This window comes from Pseudophryne corroboree, chromosome 5 (genome assembly GCF_028390025.1).
Source record: "Pseudophryne corroboree isolate aPseCor3 chromosome 5, aPseCor3.hap2, whole genome shotgun sequence".
Classification (NCBI taxonomy): Eukaryota; Metazoa; Chordata; class Amphibia; order Anura; family Myobatrachidae; genus Pseudophryne; species Pseudophryne corroboree.
Window position 1 is genome coordinate 774,129,472 of NC_086448.1, and position 20,999 is coordinate 774,150,470.

General features: G+C 45.0%; 1 protein-coding gene across 2 annotated transcripts in view; it reads left to right on the forward strand.

Moving 5' to 3' along the window:
* OXR1 (oxidation resistance 1) overlaps window positions 1-20,999 on the forward strand; it is an 864,461-nt gene that overhangs the window by 415,479 nt on the left and 427,983 nt on the right. For both annotated transcript variants that reach the window (XM_063924310.1, XM_063924313.1), the window contains exon 3: window positions 401-588. In XM_063924310.1, coding sequence (XP_063780380.1) covers window positions 401-588 — 188 coding nt within the window. The remainder of the gene's footprint in view (window positions 1-400; window positions 589-20,999) is intronic.

Here is a 20,999-nt window from a genome sequence, read left to right on the forward strand (position 1 = left end):
TCTGCTACCGCTTACCGTTCCCAATTGTAGTCCACGTGGATCGTAAAGTATGAAAAAGTAAAAAAAAAAAAAAAAAAGTCGACCTTTTGTCCATGTCGACCTTTTGTCCATGTTGCCCTATTTCAGGTGTCGACCTAAAGGTGTGTCGACCTTATTGGTGTCGACCTACATGTTGACGACCTAGAGTCCGGATACCTCCAACATTTAGGGAAAGATTAATTTCCTAGAACTTTTTGAAGACAAATCTCTATGTTATCTGAAATAAAACATTTTGTGAAACACAACGTTTTGTAAACAAGAATGATGAATAATTGATTGTACAGGAAAGTAGTATTATTTTGCATTGCAAATTGTACAAGTATTCAATTATTACAGGTTTATACTGTATTTCTTTTTACAGGTTAAAGAGGAAGTCTCAGTCTGTGGACATTGCGTCACCGACGTATGATCCCCTGGCAGACCCAGCCCCACCGCAAACAAGTAAACCCCCCATTGTTGCCAAGACTCAATCTGAAGAAGAACACAATACCGCAAATACTCAGAAACGCTACCCGAGGAGAGGAGAATTAAAAAGAGGCTACACTATTGGTAAGATCATCAACATATTTTAATAAGCAAATTTGATTACAATGAAATCTGTTAGGGGGCGATAAATCAAAATAAAGTGGAGAGAGACGTATTATCCAATCAGCTTAAGTTTTCAAGCATAGCCTGTAGCATGGCAGCTAGGAGCTGATTGGCTGGTACTTTATCTCTATCTAAGGTTTGATGCATTTCCCCTTAATCTTATGAAAGATTCACGAGCAACTCTTAATTGTTTCACACTTCATTTTGCTCCTGAGCAAGTGGTGAGCTCCAACACCGGGCAACACAGTCTGTCTGTAGGTGGGATTTTGGCACTCCTATGTTTAACCTGTGAGTCAACTATTAACTATATATATTGTTGCACCGGCCATGAGGCAAAATTCAACAATACCCTCTGAGTGCAGTACTTTGCTTTTAAGGATTTGTCACACATTGTGCATCACATTTGCTGACACTGACTTAATGTTATATCAGCACAGATATACTCCTAGTCATTTTACATTATTACATACGATACAGTCAAGTCCCTAGAAACGTTGGTCCCTTAATTAAAATATCCTCATTGTTTTCTCTTAACCAATGATGTGTTTTGCATAAGATTCTCTGTATCTGTTGGTGCATTCAAAAAATATGGAGATTGATGCTACAATGGGAATACATAAGTTATATACATACGCCGCCTGAGCTATAACGGCTTCACTTACATTTGAATCTCTCTTAAGATATCATAATACTCTTGGGGTTTTTTTATGTACCTTATTGCATTATATCCTTTGGGTGACAATGAATGTACCCCTATGTTTAAACTAGGTGGAAATAATAAGATTTTACTTACCGATAAATCTATTTCTCGTAGTCCGTAGTGGATGCTGGGGACTCCGTCAGGACCATGGGGAATAGCGGGCTCCGCAGGAGACAGGGCACATCTAAAAAGCCTTTTAGGTCACATGGTGTGTACTGGCTCCTCCCCCTATGACCCTCCTCCAAGCTTCAGTTAGGTACTGTGCCCGGACGAGCGTACACAATAAGGAAGGATCTTGAATCCCGGGTAAGACTCATACCAGCCACACCAATCACACCGTACAACTTGTGATCTGAACCCAGTTAACAGTATGATAACAAAACACGAAGTAGCCTCTAAAAAGATGGCTCACAACAATAGTAATAACCCGATTTTTGTAACAATAACTATGTACAAACATTGCAGACAATCCGCACTTGGGATGGGCGCCCAGCATCCACTACGGACTACGAGAAATAGATTTATCGGTAAGTAAAATCTTATTTTCTCTAACGTCCTAGTGGATGCTGGGGACTCCGTCAGGACCATGGGGATTATACCAAAGCTCCCAAACGGGCGGGAGAGTGCGGATGACTCTGCAGCACCGAATGAGAGAACTCCAGGTCCTCTTTAGCCAGAGTATCAAATTTGTAAAATTTTACAAACGTGTTCTCCCCTGACCACGTAGCTGCTCGGCAAAGTTATAATGCCGAGACTCCTCGGGCAGCCGCCCAGGATGAGGCCACCTTCCTTGTGGAATGGGCATCTACATATTTCGGCTGTGGCAGGCCTGCCACAGAATGTGCAAGCTGAATTGTACTACAAATCTAGCGTGCAATAGACTGCTTAGAAGCAGGAGCACCCAGCTTGTTGGGTGCATACAATATAAACAGCAAGTCAGACTTTCTGACACCAGCCGTCCTAACTATATATATATATATATATATATATTTTTAGGGCCCTGACAACGTCTAGTAAATTTGGAGTCCTCCAAGTCCCTAGTAGCCGCAGGCACCACAATAGGTTGTTTCAGGTGAAAACGCTGACACCCCTTTAGGAAGAAACTGGAGACGAGACCCAGTTCTGCCCTGTTCAAATGGAAAATTTTTAATATGGGCTTTTGTAAGACAAAGCCGCCCATTCTGACAATCGCCTGGCCGAGGCCAGGGCTAACAACATGGTCACTTTCCATGTGAGATATTGGTCAACAGCATGGTCACTTTCCATGTGAGATATTTCAAATCCACAGATTTGAGCGGTTCAAACCAATATGAATATAAGGAATCCCAACACTATGTTGAGATCTCACGGTGCCCCTAGAGGCACAAAAGAGCTGTATATGCAATACACCCTTTACAATCTGGACTTCAGGAACTGAAGTTAATTTATTTCTAGAAGAAAATCTACAGGGCCGAAATTTAAATCTTAATGAACCCCAATTTGAGGCTCAAAACACTCCTGTTTTCAGGAAGTGTAGAAATCGACCTAGTTGAATTTCCTTCGTGGAGCCTTCCTGGCCTCACCCACGCAACATATTTTCACCACATGTGGTGATGACATTGTGCGGTCACCTCCTTCCTGGCTTTGACCAGGGTAGGTATGACCTCTTATGGAATGCCTTTTCCCTTCAGGATCCGGCATTCAACCGCCATGCCGTCACACGCAGCCGCGGTAAGTCTTGGAATATACATGGTACTTGCTGAAGCAAGTTCCTTCTTAGCTCCCCAGGCCCTTAGTCCTCTGTGAGCATCTCTTGAAGTTCCGGGTACCAAGTCCCTCTTGGCCAATCCGGAGCCACTAGTATAGTTCATACTCCTCTATGTCTTATAATTCTCAATACCTTGGTTATGAGAAACAGAGGAGGGAACACATACACTGACTGTTACACCCACGGTGTTACCAGAACATCCACAGCTATCGCCTGAAGGTCTCAAGACCTGGCGGAATACCTGTCCCGTTTTTTGTTCGGGCGGGACGCCATCATGTCCACCTTTGGTCTTTGCCAACGGTCCACAATCATGCTGAAAAACTTCCCTATGAAGTTTCCACTCTGCCGGGTGGAGGTAATGCCTGCTGAGGAAGTCTGCTTCCCAGTCGTCCACTCCCGGAAAGAACACTGCTGACAGTGCTATCACATGATTTTCCGCCTAGCGAAAAATCCTTGCAGTTTTGTCACTGCCCTCCTGCTTCTTGTGCCGCCCTTTCTGTTTACGTGGGCGACTGCCGTGATGTTATCCCACTGGATCAATACCGGCTGACCTTGAAGCAGAGGTCTTGCTAAGTTTAGAGCATTATAATTTTGCTCTTAGCTCCATCTATGTGGAGAGAATTCTCCAGACTTAATCACACTTCCTTGGAAATTTTTTCCCTGTGTGACTGTTCCCCAGCCTCTCAGGCTGGCCTCCGTGGTCACCGGCATCCAATCCTGAATGCCGAATCTGCGGCCCTCTAGACGATGAGCACTCTGTAATCACCACAGGAGAGACACCCTTGTCCTTGGATATAGGGTTATCCGCTGATGCATCTGAGGATGCGATCCGGACCATTTGTCCAGCAGATCCCACTGAAGTGTTCTTGCGGGAAATCTGCCGAATGGAATTGCTTCGTAATAAGCCACCATTTTTACCCGGACTCTTGTGCAATGATGCACTGACAGTTTTCCTGGTTTTAGGAGGATCCCGATTAGCTCGGATAACTCCCTGGCTTTCTCCACTGGGAGAAACACGTTTTTCTGGACTGTGTCCAGAATCATCCCTAGGAACAGTAGACGTGTCGTCGGAAAAAGCTGCGATTTTGGAATATTTAGAATCCATTCGTGCTGTCGTAGAACTACTTAAGATAGTGCTACTCCGACCTCCAACTGTTCTCTGGACCTTGCCCTTATCAGGAAAGCGTCCATGTTTCTTTTAAGAAAAATCATCATTCCGGCCATTACCTTGGTAAAGACCCGGGGCGCCGTGGACAATCCAAACGGCAGCGTCTGAACTGATAGTGACAGTTCTGTACCAGGAACCTGAAGTACCCTTGGTGAGAAGGGCAAATTTGGACCTGTATGTAAGCGTCCCTGATATCCAGTGACACCATATCGTCCCCTTCTTCCTGGTTCGCTATCACTGCTCCGAGTGACTCCATCTTGATTTGAACGCTTGTATGTAAGTGTTCAAATATTTCAGATCTCACCGAGCCGGTTGGCTTCAGTACCACAATATAGTGTGGAATACTACCCCCTTCCTTGTTGTAAGAGGGGTACTTTGATTATCACCTGCTGGGAATACAGCCTGTGAATTGTGTGAGGGGGAGACGTCTCGAATTTCCAATGTACACCTGGGATACTACATGTAGGATCCCGGAGTTCCCTTGCGAGTGATTCTGAAACTCTTGAGATGACCCCCTACCGCACCTGAGTCCGCTTGTACGGCCCCAGCGTTATGCTGCGGACTTGGCAGAAGCTGTGAAGGGCTTCTGTTCCCGGGAATGGGCTGCTTGCTGCAGTCTTCTTCCCTTTCCTCTACCCCTGGGCAGATATGACTGGCCTTTGCCCGCCTGCCCGTATGGGGACGAAAGGACTGAGACTGAAAAGACTGTGTCCTTTTCTGCCGATATGTGACTCGGGGTAACAAAAGGTGGATTTTTCAGCTGTTGCCATGGCCACCAGGTCCAATGGACCGCCCCTTTATACGGCAATACTTCCATATGCCGTCTGGAATCTGCCTCACCTGACCACTATCGTGTCTTTGTCTGGCAGATATGTACATCACAATTACTCTTGATGCCAGAATGCAAATATGCCTCTGCGCATCACGCATATATAGAAATGCATCCTTAAAATGCTCTATAGTCAATAAAATCTTGTCCCTGTCAAGGGTATCAAAATTTTCAGTCAGGAAATCCGACCAAGCCCCCTCAGCGCTGCACATCCAGGCTGAGGCGATTGCTGGTCGTAGTATAACACCAGTATGTGTGTATATACTGTTATGATATTTTTCCAGCTTCCTATCAGCTGGCTCCTTGAGGGCGGCCGTATCTGGAGACGGTAACGCCATGTTTTTATAAGCGTGTGAGCGCCTTATCCACCCTAAGGTGTGTTTTCCCACTCGCCCTTACTTTTGGCGGGAAAGGGTATACCGCCCATAACTTTCTATCGGAGGAACCCCACGTATCATCACACACTTCATTTAATTTATCTGATTCAGGCAAAACTACAAGTAGTTTATTCCCACCCTACAAAATACCCTTATTTGTGGTACTTGTGGTATCAGAAATATGTAACACCTCCTTCATTGCCCTTAACATGTAACTTGTGGCCCTAAAGGAAAAATACGTTTGTTTCTTCACCGTCGACACTGGGGTCAGTGTCCGTGTCAGTGTCTGTCGACCGACTGAGGTAATTGGGCGTTTTTACAAGCCCCTGACGGTGTCTGAGACGCCTGGACCGATACTAATTTGTCCGCCGGCTGTCTCATGTCGTCAACCGGCTTGCAGCGTGTTGACATTATGACGTAATTCCATAAGTAAGCCATCCATTCCGGTGTCGACTCCCTAGAGAGTGACATCACCATTACAGGCAATTTGCTCCGTCTCCTCACCAACATTTTCCTCATACATGTCGACACACACGTACCGACCTACAGCACACACACAGGGAATGCTCTGATAGAGGACAGGACCCACTAGCCCTTTGGGGAGACAGAGGGAGAGTTTGCCAGCACACACCAAAAGCGCTATAATGTATATAACAACCCTAGAAGGTGTTGTTTCTATATATGCGCTCTTAATATATATATATATATATCGCCAATTTATGCCCCCCTTCTCTTTAACCCTGTTTCTGTAGTGCAGTGCAGGGGAGAGTGGGAGCCTTCCTCACCAGCGGAGCTGGGCAGGAAAATGGCGCCTGTGTGCTGAGGAGAATAAGCTCCGCCCCTTTCTCGGCGGGCTTTTCCTCCCGGTTTGTTTAATACTGGCCTGGGTTAAAATACATACATATAGCCTTAATGGCTATATGTGGTGTATTTCTTTTGCCAAATTAGGTATTTATATTGCTGCCCAGGGCGCCCCCAGCAGCGCCCTGCACCCTCCGTGACCGTGTCAGTGAGCCTGTGAGACAACAATGGCGCACAGCTGCAGTGCTGTGCGCTACCTCTATGAAGACTGAGAAGCCTTCTGCCGCCTGTCACCGGACCTCCGTCTCCGCCGTCTTCAGCGTCTGTAAGGGGGATCGGCGGCGCGGCTCCGGGACGAACCCCAGGCTGACCTGTGTTCCGACTCCCTCTGGAGCTCAGTGTCCAGTAGCCTAAGACTTCAATCCTCCTGCACGCAGGTGAGTTGCAAGTCTCTCCCCTAAGTCCCACGTTGCAGTGATCCTGTCGCCAGCAGGAATCACTGATTAGTTTAAACCTAAAAAAGACTTTTCTAAACAGCTCTATAAGAGAGCCATCCAGGTTGCACCCTACTCGGACGGGCACAGAAACCTAACTGAAGCTTGGAGGAGGGTCACAGGGGGAGGAGCCAGTACACACCATGTGACCTAAAAGGCTTTTTAGATGTGCCCTGTCTCCTGCGGAGCCCGCTATTCCCCATGGTCCTGACGGAGTCCCCAGCATCCACTAGGACGTTAGAGAAAATCTGTATTGGCATGTCTATAGAATCCAAAAGATCTCAGCCAGTAAGTGCGCTGATCTTGTGGGAGACATATCCCCTCATTTGAATAGGTTATTCAGGGTAGGTGTGCCCCAGCTCACATGGGGAAGTTGTATCAAGCCTTGGAGAGAGCTAAAATGGAGAAGTTACACAAAGTTGTCATTAAACTAGCAGTCTTTGAAGTGGCAGAAGCTGATTGGTTTCTTTGGACAACTTTTCACTTTATCTCTCTCCAAAGCATAATACAACCCACCCACTTAAATGTCACATTATGAACTCTAATGCCAGTCATTCATGTTTCTATGCGGTCTCCATGATATACAGTATGTATAAATTGAAATACTATGGATTTTTTTTGCATGTACAGTAGTATCAACTGATGTTTTCTGAATACCAGCAATTAAAATGCAATGGGCCTAATTCAGATCTGTTCGCTCGCTAGCTATTTTTTGCAGCGCTGCGAGCAGATAGACGCCGCCTATAGGGGAGTGTATTTTAGCTTTGCAAGTGTGCGAACGCTTTTGCAGCCGCCCTGTACAAAGACAGCTTGTGCGGTTTCTGAGTAGCTCTGACCTTACTCAGCCGCTGCGATCACTTCAGCCTATTCGAGCCCGGTATTGACGTCATACACCCGCCCTGCAAACGCTTTGACACGCCTGCGTTTTTCCAACCACTCCCAGAAAACGGTCAGTTGCCACCCACAAACGCCTTCTTCCTGTCAATCTCCTTGCCAATGGCTGTGCGAATGGATTCTTCGCTAGAACCAGTGCACAACAACGATCCGCTTTGTAACCGTACGATGCACCTGTGCATTGCGGTGCATACGCATGCGCAGTAGTTACCTGATCGCTGCGCAGCAAAAAACGCTAGCGAGCGAACAGATCTGAATTAAGCCCCATATGACTGTTCTATGACACTGTTCAGTGGAAAGTTATCATACCCTCAGCTGTACCTTTTTGGCAGGTACGGTACCTTTTTTTATGGTCTGTACCGATTTTTGGCTCTCCAAACTTCCATTGAAAGTATAGGAAAGGGGGCGTGGCCACATCCCCTTTACCCGTCGCCACGTCCCCTTTTCGAATTTGTACCGATTTGTATCTGTAAAATGTTGGAGGGTATGACTTACTGATACAGTGGCAAATTTGGGCACAAAGTAGAAATGGGAGGAGTTGCAGCAAAATGTCCTATGAATGGAGTTTTGCAGTATAAGAGGTCTGTATGGCAAAATTCTGATGTAACAATCTTTAGTTGCGCCATAAGCCTTGGTGCCGTCTTGGTGCACTATGGGCCTGGTTCCATGCTTGTAAGTAAAGCAAAAAAGCAAGCAACTGGGCAAACCATGCTGCACTGCAGGTGGGGCAGATGTAACATGTGCAGAGAGATGAGATTTGTTCAAACTGAAATCTAAATTGCAGCGTAAACATAACGCTGTCCAGTGTTTGTGGGCTACATGCACAAGCAGCCAGTATTTACCCAGCACAGAAACAATATAACCCACCCAATCTAAATCTCTATGCATGTTACATTTGCCCCACCTGCAGTACACGTGGTTTTGCCCAGTTGGTTGCATTTTTGCTTTACTTACAAACATGAATCAGGCTCTATATATGTACATTTACATTATGTACAATGAAAACAGGTGAAAATAGGAATGGACCAGAATAGATGTTCACTTGGTGTGTTGCAGAATTAATATTACGATCAGTGATATTTATACTTATTGATCAGTGTGAGTATTGCTCTGTTATGCTGGGATTATTGTCTGTGGGTGCCGTTTGTACAGCTGGAGCCCAGTTGTTTAGGAATCGCATTACATTACAATTACATAAGAGTATGGGCAAAAATGAATGTTACAATTACAATGGGAAATGATGTCTTTGTGACCCCTGGTGCAATGTTATGTTGCTTTGATTGACAAGTGTCACTCGCTTTCTTCTGTGTCACTTGCCAAATGTGTACATTGAGGCCCAGAATTTAGGCCCAGATAAAGTGCTGAAGACAAAAATAAACATGCAGTTCAATTGAGTGATAACAAACAGAAATAACTTAGTGATAAGAAATACTCAGTTTTTAGTGTCAGAATCTAGTTTGTCTTTAGTTATCTTCAGTTATGTCTGAGGGGGACCCATGTCGGTCATTAAAGTCGGTTATCAATCACCAGTGTTGATCTCAGATTTCATAGTCAGTCAACAAAGCAGACCTGAGCGCAGATAGGTTTTGCAAACTTAACTGCCTCAAGGATTAAAAGGAAAACACCCTCCTAATATACTTTGTTCAACCTCTCAAGAAGAATGTATCAGTGTATCCACAGTGTATCCACTTTGTTCTACTATATATAGAGAAACAGGGCATCTCAATTTATGGGGGAGATTTATCAAAGACTGAGAGAAATAAAGTGGAGAAATATAAAGTAGCAGCCAATCAACTCCTGTCGTTTTTCAAACACAGCCTGTAAAATGACCATTAGGAGCTGATTGTTTTTTTTTTATTTATCTGTCTCCAAGCGGTGTGTACTGAGCAAAGGGGGATTGGGGGGGCGCTCATTTCACCCAGCGGTGAAATGATTGGTCTCATTAGATTTGGCATGAATGCATGCCAAATGTAGAGCAGGCGATAGCGACACACGGGGCCACGCATCGCTGACGCCGGCACTCTACACACGGAGAGATCAAGGCTTAATTTCTAAGCAATCTAGTGAATGATTAGAATGTAAGCACGGATCTCTCCGTGTGTACCCCCCTTAAGCCTTGGATGGAGATAAAGTACCAGCCAATCAGCTGCTAGCTGCCATGTCACCGGCTGAGTTTGAAAAATGACAGTTAGGAGCTGATTGGCTGGTACTTTATCTCCATCCAAGGCTTAGTAAATAGACCTCAAAGTACTATAATTGATCTTCAGTATTGTATTAAGGGCTACCTGTGGTCTGTCACACTCAATATTCATCATTACCTCATTTACAGACTCTGGTGGTCATTCCGAGTTGTTCGCTCGTTGACGTTTTTCGCAACAGAGCGATTAGATAGAAAATGCGCATGCGCATGGTATGCAGTGCGCATGCGCTTAGTTATTTAACACAAAACTTAGTAGATTTACACAAGCTTGAGCGACGTTTTTTCAACGCTCGAGTGATCGTAGTGTGATTGACAGGAAAGGGGTGTTTCTGGGCGGCAACATGGCGTTTTCAGGGAGTGTGCTAAAAAACGCAGACGTGCCAGGTAAAAACGCAGGAGTGGCTGGAGAAACGGGGGAGTGGCTAGCTGAACGCAGGGCGTGTTTGTGACATCAAACCAGGAACTAAACGGACCGAGGTGATCGCAGTCTTGGAGTAGGTCTGGAGCTACTCAGAAACTGCAAGGAATTATTTAGTAGCAGTTCTGCTAATCTTTCGTTCGCTATTCTGCTAAGCTAAGATACACTCCCAGAGGGCGGCGGCCTAGCGTGTGCAATGCTGCTAAAGGCAGCTAGCGAGCGAACAACTCGGAATGAGGGCCTCTGTGGCTTAGTATGAAATTTAGCATTGCACCAGTGCAAGACTGGATATTAAATACACCCACAGCCCAGTTGTGTAGCAGCTGAAACTCATTCATTTTTATTTGTTTTCCAAGAGGAGAATTACTATAGTAGCTGATCACAGTTTCATGACAGGAAGAATTGATGTGTCCTTGTTATGCTACATATCATTTATCAACATGGCTGTTATGAGAAATCAGGGATTGAAATATAAGCAATACTTCACTAAACGATATATAGCAGCTGCTGTACTGGTAACTTGAGGAGTTGCAACATAAATCCATCTAGCCTTGATTAGATAAATGTAGGATTAAAAGTTTGAAGAGCACCCTGCTTCCTGTGTCAGCAGGAGGAGCACTTGAAAATCAGAAGCATTTAATGCTCTTGTGCACTGAAGCCAGCTGATGGTAACACAAAGGCACCAACAACAGCAGCAGCAGCATTTGAACTAAATTACTACTAATTACTACTGTCACTAGTAATAATAATAATAATTGTATTTCTATAGCGCTCTTTCTCCAACAGGACTCAAGGCGCTTTACAAACATCAAAAACAATGCACATAGGGGGTCATTCCGAGTTGTTCGCTCGCAAGCTGCTTTTAGCAGCTTTGCACACGCTAAGCCGCCGCCTACTGGGAGTGAATCTTAGCTTATCAAAATTGCGAACGAAAGATTAGCAGAATTGCGAATAGACACTTCTTAGCAGTTTCTGAGTAGCTCCAGACTTACTCGGCATCTGCGATCAGTTCAGTCAGTTTCGTTCCTGGTTTGACGTCACAAACACACCCAGCGTTCGCCCAGACACTCCCCCGTTTCTCCAGCCACTCCCGCGTTTTTCCCAGAAACGGTAGCGTTTTTTCGCACACACCCATAAAACGGCCAGTTTCCGACCAGAAACACCCACTTCCTGTCAATCACATTACGATCACCAGAACGATGAAAAAACCTCGTAATGCCGTGAGTAAAATACCTAACTGCATAGCAAATTTACTTGGCGCAGTCGCACTGCGGACATTGCGCATGCGCATTAGCGACTAATCGCTCCGTTGCGAGAAAAAAATAACGAGCGAACAACTCGGAATGACCCCCATAATACAGAAGATGTAAGTAATACAGCAATAGATAAACCACACAGACATAAAAGAAAACCTTGAGCACACAGAAAGCATAATGCAGGATTGGTGTAGGCATTTTGGGTAATAACTTCCACAGGTTGTGGATTCCACCCTCACAAGGTACCAAGTGCAGCAGCCATCTTGGGCGCTCAGCGTAGGATTACCCAGGGTGGAATAGTCCACCCCTAGAAGAGATAACACAAAATGGGGAGATTGCAGAGTCCTAAAGTTCAGAGTAGGGTTCCAACAAAACCATCAGGTCCATGTATTTTTCATCCCATCAACCAGCGCCAGATGAGGCAGCCATGTTGGGCGCACTATGAAGGTTACACTGTGGCAGATGAGCCATACAAGGGCCAAATGCATGTATGGGAAAACTGACATGTGTAGGAGTATGATATACCCTGCAGGGAAAGATCCAAATGAAGCACACCCTGCCCACGGAGGAACCAACTGGGGCGCACTGCGTAGGTTACTGCTGGCAGGGTGTTCAGACAAACCGGATTAATCAATGGTTAAAAGGAAAGTTACCACTAGCATTGGCAGCCAAAAATGTATAATTACACAATTCTTAAGAGCTAATGCATGATTCTGAAGACAATTATAATGATGAGGGAAAGTAAGAACAAGAAGAGGCAGATAGAGTTAACGAAGCTCTTAGTCAAAGCATAGTTATAAAAAAGTATGGGATTATGGTGATGATGATGATGATGACGACGATGATGATAATAAATCAGTTAGGACTTTATTCAGTAAGGATTGCAAAATTAGCAATTCGCAATCTGTCCGATTATCAAACGACTGCACATGTGCAGTATTCGCATTGCGCACGCACAAGTAATAATAGCGAAAGAAAATGCGTACACATCGTGATCGCAATGCAGCCGCTGTTTGACTGACAGGAAGCCTGCTTTTCTGGGTGTAAACCTGCCGTTTTCTGGGTGTGTCTGAAAAAACGCAGGCGTGCTTAGGTGTTTTTAAGGAGGGTCTCTGACGTCAGCGACGACCACTTCCAGCCTCTTGCGTCGCCAGAATTGTGGATAACTTTGCCTGGGCAGATAGAAAGAATATTCAATGTTCTGGTAATTGCATATGGTTTTGCGATCAACCCGCAAATTGCGATGGGCATTTTTTCCTCTATTTTTAGGCGGCAGCTATTTGATTGCAGCAACTGCTTTTTAGCAGAAACTGCAATCCTTACTGAATAAGGTCCTGTTAGTTTGACGTTTTCTCTTCAATCACTTTCGCAAGCCTTATAGAGTAATATATAATATATAATGATGGGCATCATGCCCAGGGCCGGCGCCACCATTAGGCAGCTGCCTATGGGCACCGGCATTTGAAGGGCGGTGCTGGAGCCAGCAAATGAAGGTTCAAGGCTATGATGTGATGCGCCTGCTCTATGCTCACCCATGTCGGATCTGGGCCAGGATGGAGCTGCATGTCCGGGTCCGGGGCCTGTCACCGCCTCCCCTCCTGCAACGCTCGCTCACTCCCTCCCGCCCTTCCCCCGATCTGATGAGTGGGGAGAAGATCCGCTTCCTCCTTCGCCTTTTTCACCTGATGGGCTGGGTGTTGTGTGTGTGTGTGTGTGTGTGTGTGTGTGTGTGTGTGTGTGTGTGTGTGGGGTGGGGGGGGGCACACTGAAGATTTCCCTCCCCCCCACAATGCCCCACATGCCCACAATGATCATGCCACAATAAAATAAAAAAAATATCCCGTGCTGACATGGGCCAATTGCAGTCTTATTACAAGAAGTACCAATTGCTGATAGTCTACCACGGTCAACAGGATCAGAATTAGAGAAGGGAAGGAAGGAAAGTATGGCAAAGAATTTTAATGGAAACTGGTTCTGTCTTTCAAGATGAATCACAACTGGATAAAGAATCTTAGGAGTTAGGAGCAGGAGGTGCAAACAAAGCTATTGTGGTTCTCCTAGAGACCTTCGTGACTCCACTTTGGGACATGTGATTGGATTGTCCAAGTGCAAAAGACCAAGTGGCACATGCCAAGATTTTGATCATCTTACCAGCATGTATTGGTCCATCTAGGGCAAGCAATTGCATTTCCCTGATTCCTAATGCCTTACCCATGCACCGGTTATGAGGATTGCAGGGAAGAAATATGTAGTCTTTAGCTGAAGCACTAGTTTCACAAATTCTCTCAGCAGTGGTAACCTACAAAGACTCATATTGTATTACATATGTGTTGAGCAAAATGTTGCAGTTAATGATGCAGAACTGGATCAGCTTAGTGTGGAACAAAAGACTTTATGTTAATTAGAAAATGTAAGGGCAGACTTGGTCAGAAAAATGTTTGCATTCCTAAAACTGTATAGAGCTCTGAATACAAACTTCAGTGGTGCTAGAGACTCATTCCAAACTTCACTGGGGCTAGAGACTCATTCCAAACCTCACTGGGATTAGAGACTCATTCCAAACCTCACTGGCGCTAGATCCTAATTCCAAACTTCACTGGGGCCAAAGACTCATTCCAAACCTCCTTGGGGCTAGATAGTCATTTCAAACCAGGTACTCATTCCAAACCTCACTGGGGCTAGAGATTAATTCCAAACTTCATTAGGCTAGAGACTTATTCCAGACCTCACTGTGGCTAGAGACTCATTCCATACATCATTGAGGCTAGAGACTCATTCCAAAAAAAGGTCATAGAATGTTAATGAAAATACACATGCTCACCATTCTTCCTGGGCCTATCTGAATCCCGGACATGGGTTGCAGAGACTACTTCAGGAGGTATTACACTCCGCATGGGCTCCTCATACTCCAGATATCTTGCAATATAGGGCTGGCCACCACCGGTTTTTCTAGCCAACTTCGCCTCCTTGGCCATTTTGGACTTGACACGTGTCCTCCGTCCGCTTGACCACCCCCTCACTATTCACAGCAGCAACAACTTTCGCCCACAACACCGTCTTCCTCCGTGTTGGCACCTTGGCGGACTCAGGCCCAAATAGCTGCCGCTGATACTTCATCAGCTCACGCACCAATGCCACATTTTCTGCAAAACTAAACTTTACATTCCGCCAAGTCTTAGAAGTGGTGCGTGGCTGCGGAGCTGTCTGACTGTCACTATCACTTGAGGCTGCTGCAGCAACCTCACCCACCTCCTCCACCTCACTCACCTCCTCCACCTGACCGACCTCCTCCCCCTAACTCACACCCTCCACCTCACCCACCTCTGAGTCACACATAATTGTGTGTCTAAACACTTAACACAGAAAAAACAATGGACAAACAACACACTCCTCCACTACCACTACACAACTCACACACACACACACACACACACACACACACACACACGGGACTATAAAGAAAAATAACTTGGACTAAAAATGAGACAAAACCACAAAATACAAGACTACAAGAATGACAAGATGACTTTCAAACACAATACCACACTCAGAAATCGCTACCAACACTCCTCACCAAACCACAAATTCACCTACCTCCACAGCACAACCTCCCTCCTCCTCACCACTAACTAAACCCACGAGGTGCGGACGGTTTGGGGTGTATTTATATGGTTGCGCACAGACACTCCTACATCTGAAACACAACCAATCACGAACGGAGATGAAAAACGAAACTAAAAGTGAAAATGCGGCCGGGGTCTTAAAAAAACCCTGCCGCGTTTAACTTAGAAAAAATACCGGAAAAAAACAACCAAAAGCCGTACGCAAATGACAATGGCGGCCGAGAATGGTCCAAAAAAAAACGACTGGCATCGACATCGGAAAACACGAACACAATAAAGTCGACTGCTTCGTAACTTTGCGTATATGCAAAACGAGTTTAAACACTACACAAACCGACTCAAACACGAATATTAGTAAATTTTGCCCCATGTCCCCATTTTGCAGTGTTCTTGCCCACAAATTATATGACTATGGGGGTTATTCAGAGTTGTTAGTAAACCCAAAAAGTTAACAATGGGGCAAAACCATGTTGCACTGCAGGTGGGGCAGATGTAACATCTGCAGAGAGTTAGATTTGGGTGGGGTATGTTCAAACTGAAATCTAAATTGCAGGTTAAAAATAAAGCAGCCAGTACCGTGCACAGAAACAATATAACCCACCCAAATCTAACTATTTCTGTACATGTTACGCCTGCCCCATCTGCAGTGCAACATGGTTTTGCCCAATTGCTACCTTTTTGGGTTTGCTAACAACTCTGAATAACCCCCAATGTTCCCATGCAACAATCCTACGAGTAAATGAGGTGTGTTTTTGTATTCATTTCAACGTGACAGGCTAGAAGTAGTATCTTGATATTTACAATTTCTTGTTAATTTCTTCACAATTAATTATTCTTTTTTTTTTAAATCTTTATTTCCCACATTCCAAAAGTGTTATGTCACTACCACGGTAACCACAGTCATATGACACATGATGTAGAGAACAGAAAGAGTTTTGTTTTCACTGTCACCTTCTTACCTCCTCGCTCTCCTTCTCCCCCATCTGCCTTTAAGTGACATGCTGAGGACTGTAAGCCTGTCTTGTATGGCAGCCAGAGAATATGTTTCATCTCTGATTCACAATGCTCTGTGCATTGTGATGTCCGCCCTCTCCTTCACACCCCTCACTTCTGTGAGCAGTGACCCTGTGGCAGCCATATATGTTTACCCTCCTGAGAGTTATTGAAACAAGGTAATAATTTGTAGGTAGACAGATTAATTTTTTTTTTGCTATTTATAAGGTGGCTGCTATTTACAGAATAAAGGAAAAAACAAATCTACTGCATGTGGGCCATGAAATTTTGTAGCTGTATAACAATGACAAATGCTGCAGGTGTCATTTTACTCTGGTCTAATTTACAGGAGTCCCAATATTCAGTTGTTCTAATGTGTAATACATCTGTGATGCAAGGAAACATCTTTCAATCACTGTATGACAATTTAGTACATCATCTCTAATGGTTATCTTGCATTTTTTAACCTGAATGGTATCCTGTTGGAGCACGTCTTTGTAAGCGTATAGCAAAAAAAAAAAAAAACCTGCTATGGTCGTTTGATAAACATCTATTATGGACACTGCGCGAGAATCTTTAATGACTTTGCCCATTAGGTGAATGTCTGGGGAGCTCTGCTCAGAGTGAAGGATGCTGGTGCTCACGTACTGTGATGGGAATTCGGATCTGCGTGCTGAACAGACTAATCAGAAAGGGCGAAGGTATTTTAGATGTCGGCATTTAGAATCTGTGCAGAAAGCATATGGCAGTGCACTCAATCAGCAGGTGTTATCATTTAGAAAGGTTACATGGCAAATGTTACTATAATGTACTGCAAATTACAAAGTCAGATAATGATTCAAAAGTAATAGGGCAGCGTTTAGGCCCAGTTTCATGGAGCATAGCTTATAAAATGTGATAAATAATTATCTATCTATCTATCTATCTATCTTCTCTATCTATGTATGGCAAAGATACTAAACAGAATCATATATAAACTTAATTACAATTGTAGGCATACAGTAGTAATACAAATTAGCTGAGATGGTGCACTCTATGGGGTAAATTTACTAAGATGGGAGTTCTATTTAAGATGGGATGTTGCCCATAGCAACCAATCAGAGTCTACTTCTTATTTATCTAGCACTTTCTAGAAGATAATGCCTGGAATCTGATTGGTTGCTATGGGTAACATCCCATCTCAGATAGAACTCCCATCTTAATGAATTTACCCATAAGGAAGTGATGATAGAGGAAGGAGGGCCCTGCTTGTTAGAGCTTAGATTCTATAGGGAAATGGGAAGGTGTGTGGCTATTGGGGCGATACAAGAGGTTGAAGGTGTAAAAGGGAAGACCAGATCAGACTGAGATCCGGCAACAGTGAAAAAATAAATTTAGAGGTAGTCTGGATGTTGTGGTAGAGTGTGATAGAAAAAGAGAGGGCATTTCTATAGGATAGGGGCAGATATACATACCGTATATACTCGAGTATAAGTTGACCCGAATATAAGCCGAGGCACCTAATTTTACCACAAAAAACTGGGAAACATTACTGACTCGAGTATAAGCCTAGGGTGGGAAATGCACGGTGCCAGGGGTTTTCATGCTCAGGGTGTCATGCTCGTTGCCAGGGGTTTCATGCGGTAGGTGTTATGCTTGTTGCCAGGGGGTAATGCTTGTTGCTAGGGTTGTGCCCCCAGTGCCACATATACCCCCAGTGACAGATATCCCCCCACAGTGCCAGATAAAAACATGCCCCCGTTGCTTTGCCCCCAGTAGTTATGCCCCTTCTTTGCCCCCAGTAGTTGTGCCCCCTCTTTCATTGCCCCCAGTAGTTATGCCCTCTCTTTCTTTGCCCCCAGTAGTTGTGCCCCCTCTTTCATTGCCCCCAGTAGTTATGACCCCTCTTTCTTTGCCCCCAGTAGTTGTGCCCCCTTTCTTTGCCCCCAGTAGTTGTGCCCCCTCTTTCTTTGCCCCCTGTTGCTGTGCCCCCGTCGCCGCTTACAAACACACACAAAAACAATACTTACCACTGCCCCGCTCCTGCTTCCCGACCGCTTCTTCTGCTGCTGCGCTGCTCCGCTCGGTCTGTCCGCCCGCTCCGTCTGGCCGCCGCTCTGTCTGGCCGCCCGCTCCGGCGCCCGCTCCCATAGCAACGCCGCACAGACACTAGTAGTCAATAATGACCTCTAGTGTCTGTCCCTGGAGCCGGCTGCAGCAGACGCCCACACAGCCCACGGCGTCTGCTGCAGCCGTTGACTCAAGTAGAAGCCGAGGGGGGCTTTTTCAGCATACAAAAATGTGCTGAAAAAGTCGGCTTATACTCGAGTATATACGGTATATAGGGGGTAGATATATAATGCTCTTTCTGGATCTTGCCACTAAGTGGAGATTGTATGATTGTATGAAAATTGTATGACACAAAGCCTCAGAATTGTGTCTGCTATGCCAGGTCCTGGGTCCATTAAAGGGCTTGAGGCTCCCACCACATGGGAGTGGCAGTTGGGAACCAAAAATGCGGTGAACGGCACTGTTCCTGTAGAGAAGCGCACCCCCAATGTGTTGGAGAGAGCAGTCTGAGGGCATGGTTCTGATTTGGAATAAAGGGAAAAAAAGCTATTCACTTTGTATAGGGAACAAACCATGTTGCCATGCAAGGGGAGCAAATAACATTTATATTGTTTGTGTGCAGAGTAAATACTGGCTGCTTTTGCATGTAGCCCATAAATGTTAGATAGCTTTATTTTTACACTGTCATTTGGATTTCAGTTTGGACACGCCCCTCCCACATCTAACTCTCCCTGCCCATGTTACATCTGCCCCACTTACAGTACAGAGTGGTATAATTGTGCTAGAGATGATGCTCAGGGCCGTCTTTTCGTATGGGCTCAATGGGCTCTTGCCCAAGGGCCCCAGGAGTATAAGGGCCCTAGGCTGATAGCTGAGGGTCCCCTCTTTCCAGGGGTACCAGATTTTTGAAAATCGGCCCTGAGGAACCAGAGATATCTGACTTGAAAGCAGTGGTCCCCATCTGAGCCTGTTAATTACTCTTCCCAGCCAGATATCTCCAGTTCTGTCTGATGTAGAGTTTTTCTGAGGGTATCCTCCAAAAGCTGGGACTCTCCCCTTTTGGTGGACTCTGGCAGCTTGTCTCTACTGTGCCCAGAACCAGAGATATCACCCTTCCAGCAGCTTGTCCCTGCTCCAGCTCCATACGCATAATATGCAGTTTTAGATTTTCGTTGGTGAATTGCTCTGGCTCCTGACCTCTGATCCCCAAGTCCCCAGAACCTCCTGAAAGGTGGGACTCTCTAGGTTTTATCCCATTCAAAGCTAAGAAATATATTTTCAGGAACTGGAGATATCTGCAGTCAAGCAAGCTGCCCTCCCACTGGAAAATGATTAATATTAAGCCCACTCCACTATCCACCCCTCCCCTGCGTATTAAACACCCCCTACCACCTTGGAAGTCATGTACCAGGGCTTCTTCATTCAGCCCAATAACCCCCTCTACAGTTTAGCCCCATCTGTGCAGTAAAGGAGTAATTAGCAGAAATTACTGCTCCAGGTCCTACATGCTGAACAGAAGATAGAACACCCCCTACTGCCCACAGGACATCAGAGCTGCCGCTGACCGCACCGCGCACCCCTACCACTGTAGGATGGGTAGGGGGCCCAGTGCATTGCTGTGCCCAGGGGCCCACACTGCTGTTAAGACGGCCCTGATGATGCTACATGTTTACTCACAGTATATACACTATATATACCATTTCAGGATGGAAATAACAGAACAAAACCAAATAAAAACAATGCTCTATTATTTGACAAAGCACTTTTCAATTGGGTATTGGACGGTTATTATGTATTGGGTATTTAGCTATTTAGTTAGTTAGTTAGTTAGTTAGTTAGTTTACTAAGTGCAACTGAAAGCCCAAGTCTGAGCTTTTAGCTACACTATGCGTGCGTTATCTAGTTAGTCATGCGCTGACAAGGTACGTTAACATATGCTTTAGGCTAGTGTTGCTGTATGGCCTATCATACAGTACTCTGCAGGATATACACTTTAGGCTTTTGCCACCCAAGACAGCTGTCTATCGCTTAGCTATCTTGGGCAAGAGTCATTGATAAAGTTTGGCAATTATTATTGGTGTAGTGATAAATAAAACAAATTGTTAGTGCTACTTGTTACTAAATAAGCCCACTAAAATGTAAACTTTTATGGAAAACACTGTTTGGAACTTTCACAGGTTAACAAGTGAAACACATGCATCAGCGCCATCTGGTGGTAGGAGAAGATATTGCAACTTTAACTTATCCAAGATGGAGTCAGTTTGGTTTACAGCTTTGTTACTGAGTGTGAATGAATAGAATTAAAACTCAAGCAAAACATAATGTAATACAATAATACAATACAATAGCACATATATAGTAACAAATCATGGAAGGGCAACACAGACATAATGACAGTTATATATGATATACCAGATGGCAACCTGCTGATATGGAACCAGCTCTGAGGGGCATTGACTGAAACAATTTGCCTGTTAGAACGGAGTATTAGTGGTAACCATGTGCTAAAATATCATGACCCATCCTCAATTGATGTGGGCTCTAACTTGCACAAGGGCCTAGATACATACAGTATGCAAGCTAGGAAAGGCATCCATCTAATTTTTCAGTTCAATTACCTTTTTTTGTGCTCTGGTAGACACTTGCCATGTATAAATTATTGCTATCACATTACACAGTGGGCCTGATTTGGAGATAGATGCAAATGCACAGCTGCTGCTTCTTTGTACAGTACTCTGCATCCCACTTCACCGCTCCTGGACTCGACCATCTCCACAGTTACGAGGAGCCGCTGCGCGAGTGGCAGCTCCAATCACAGCCTGT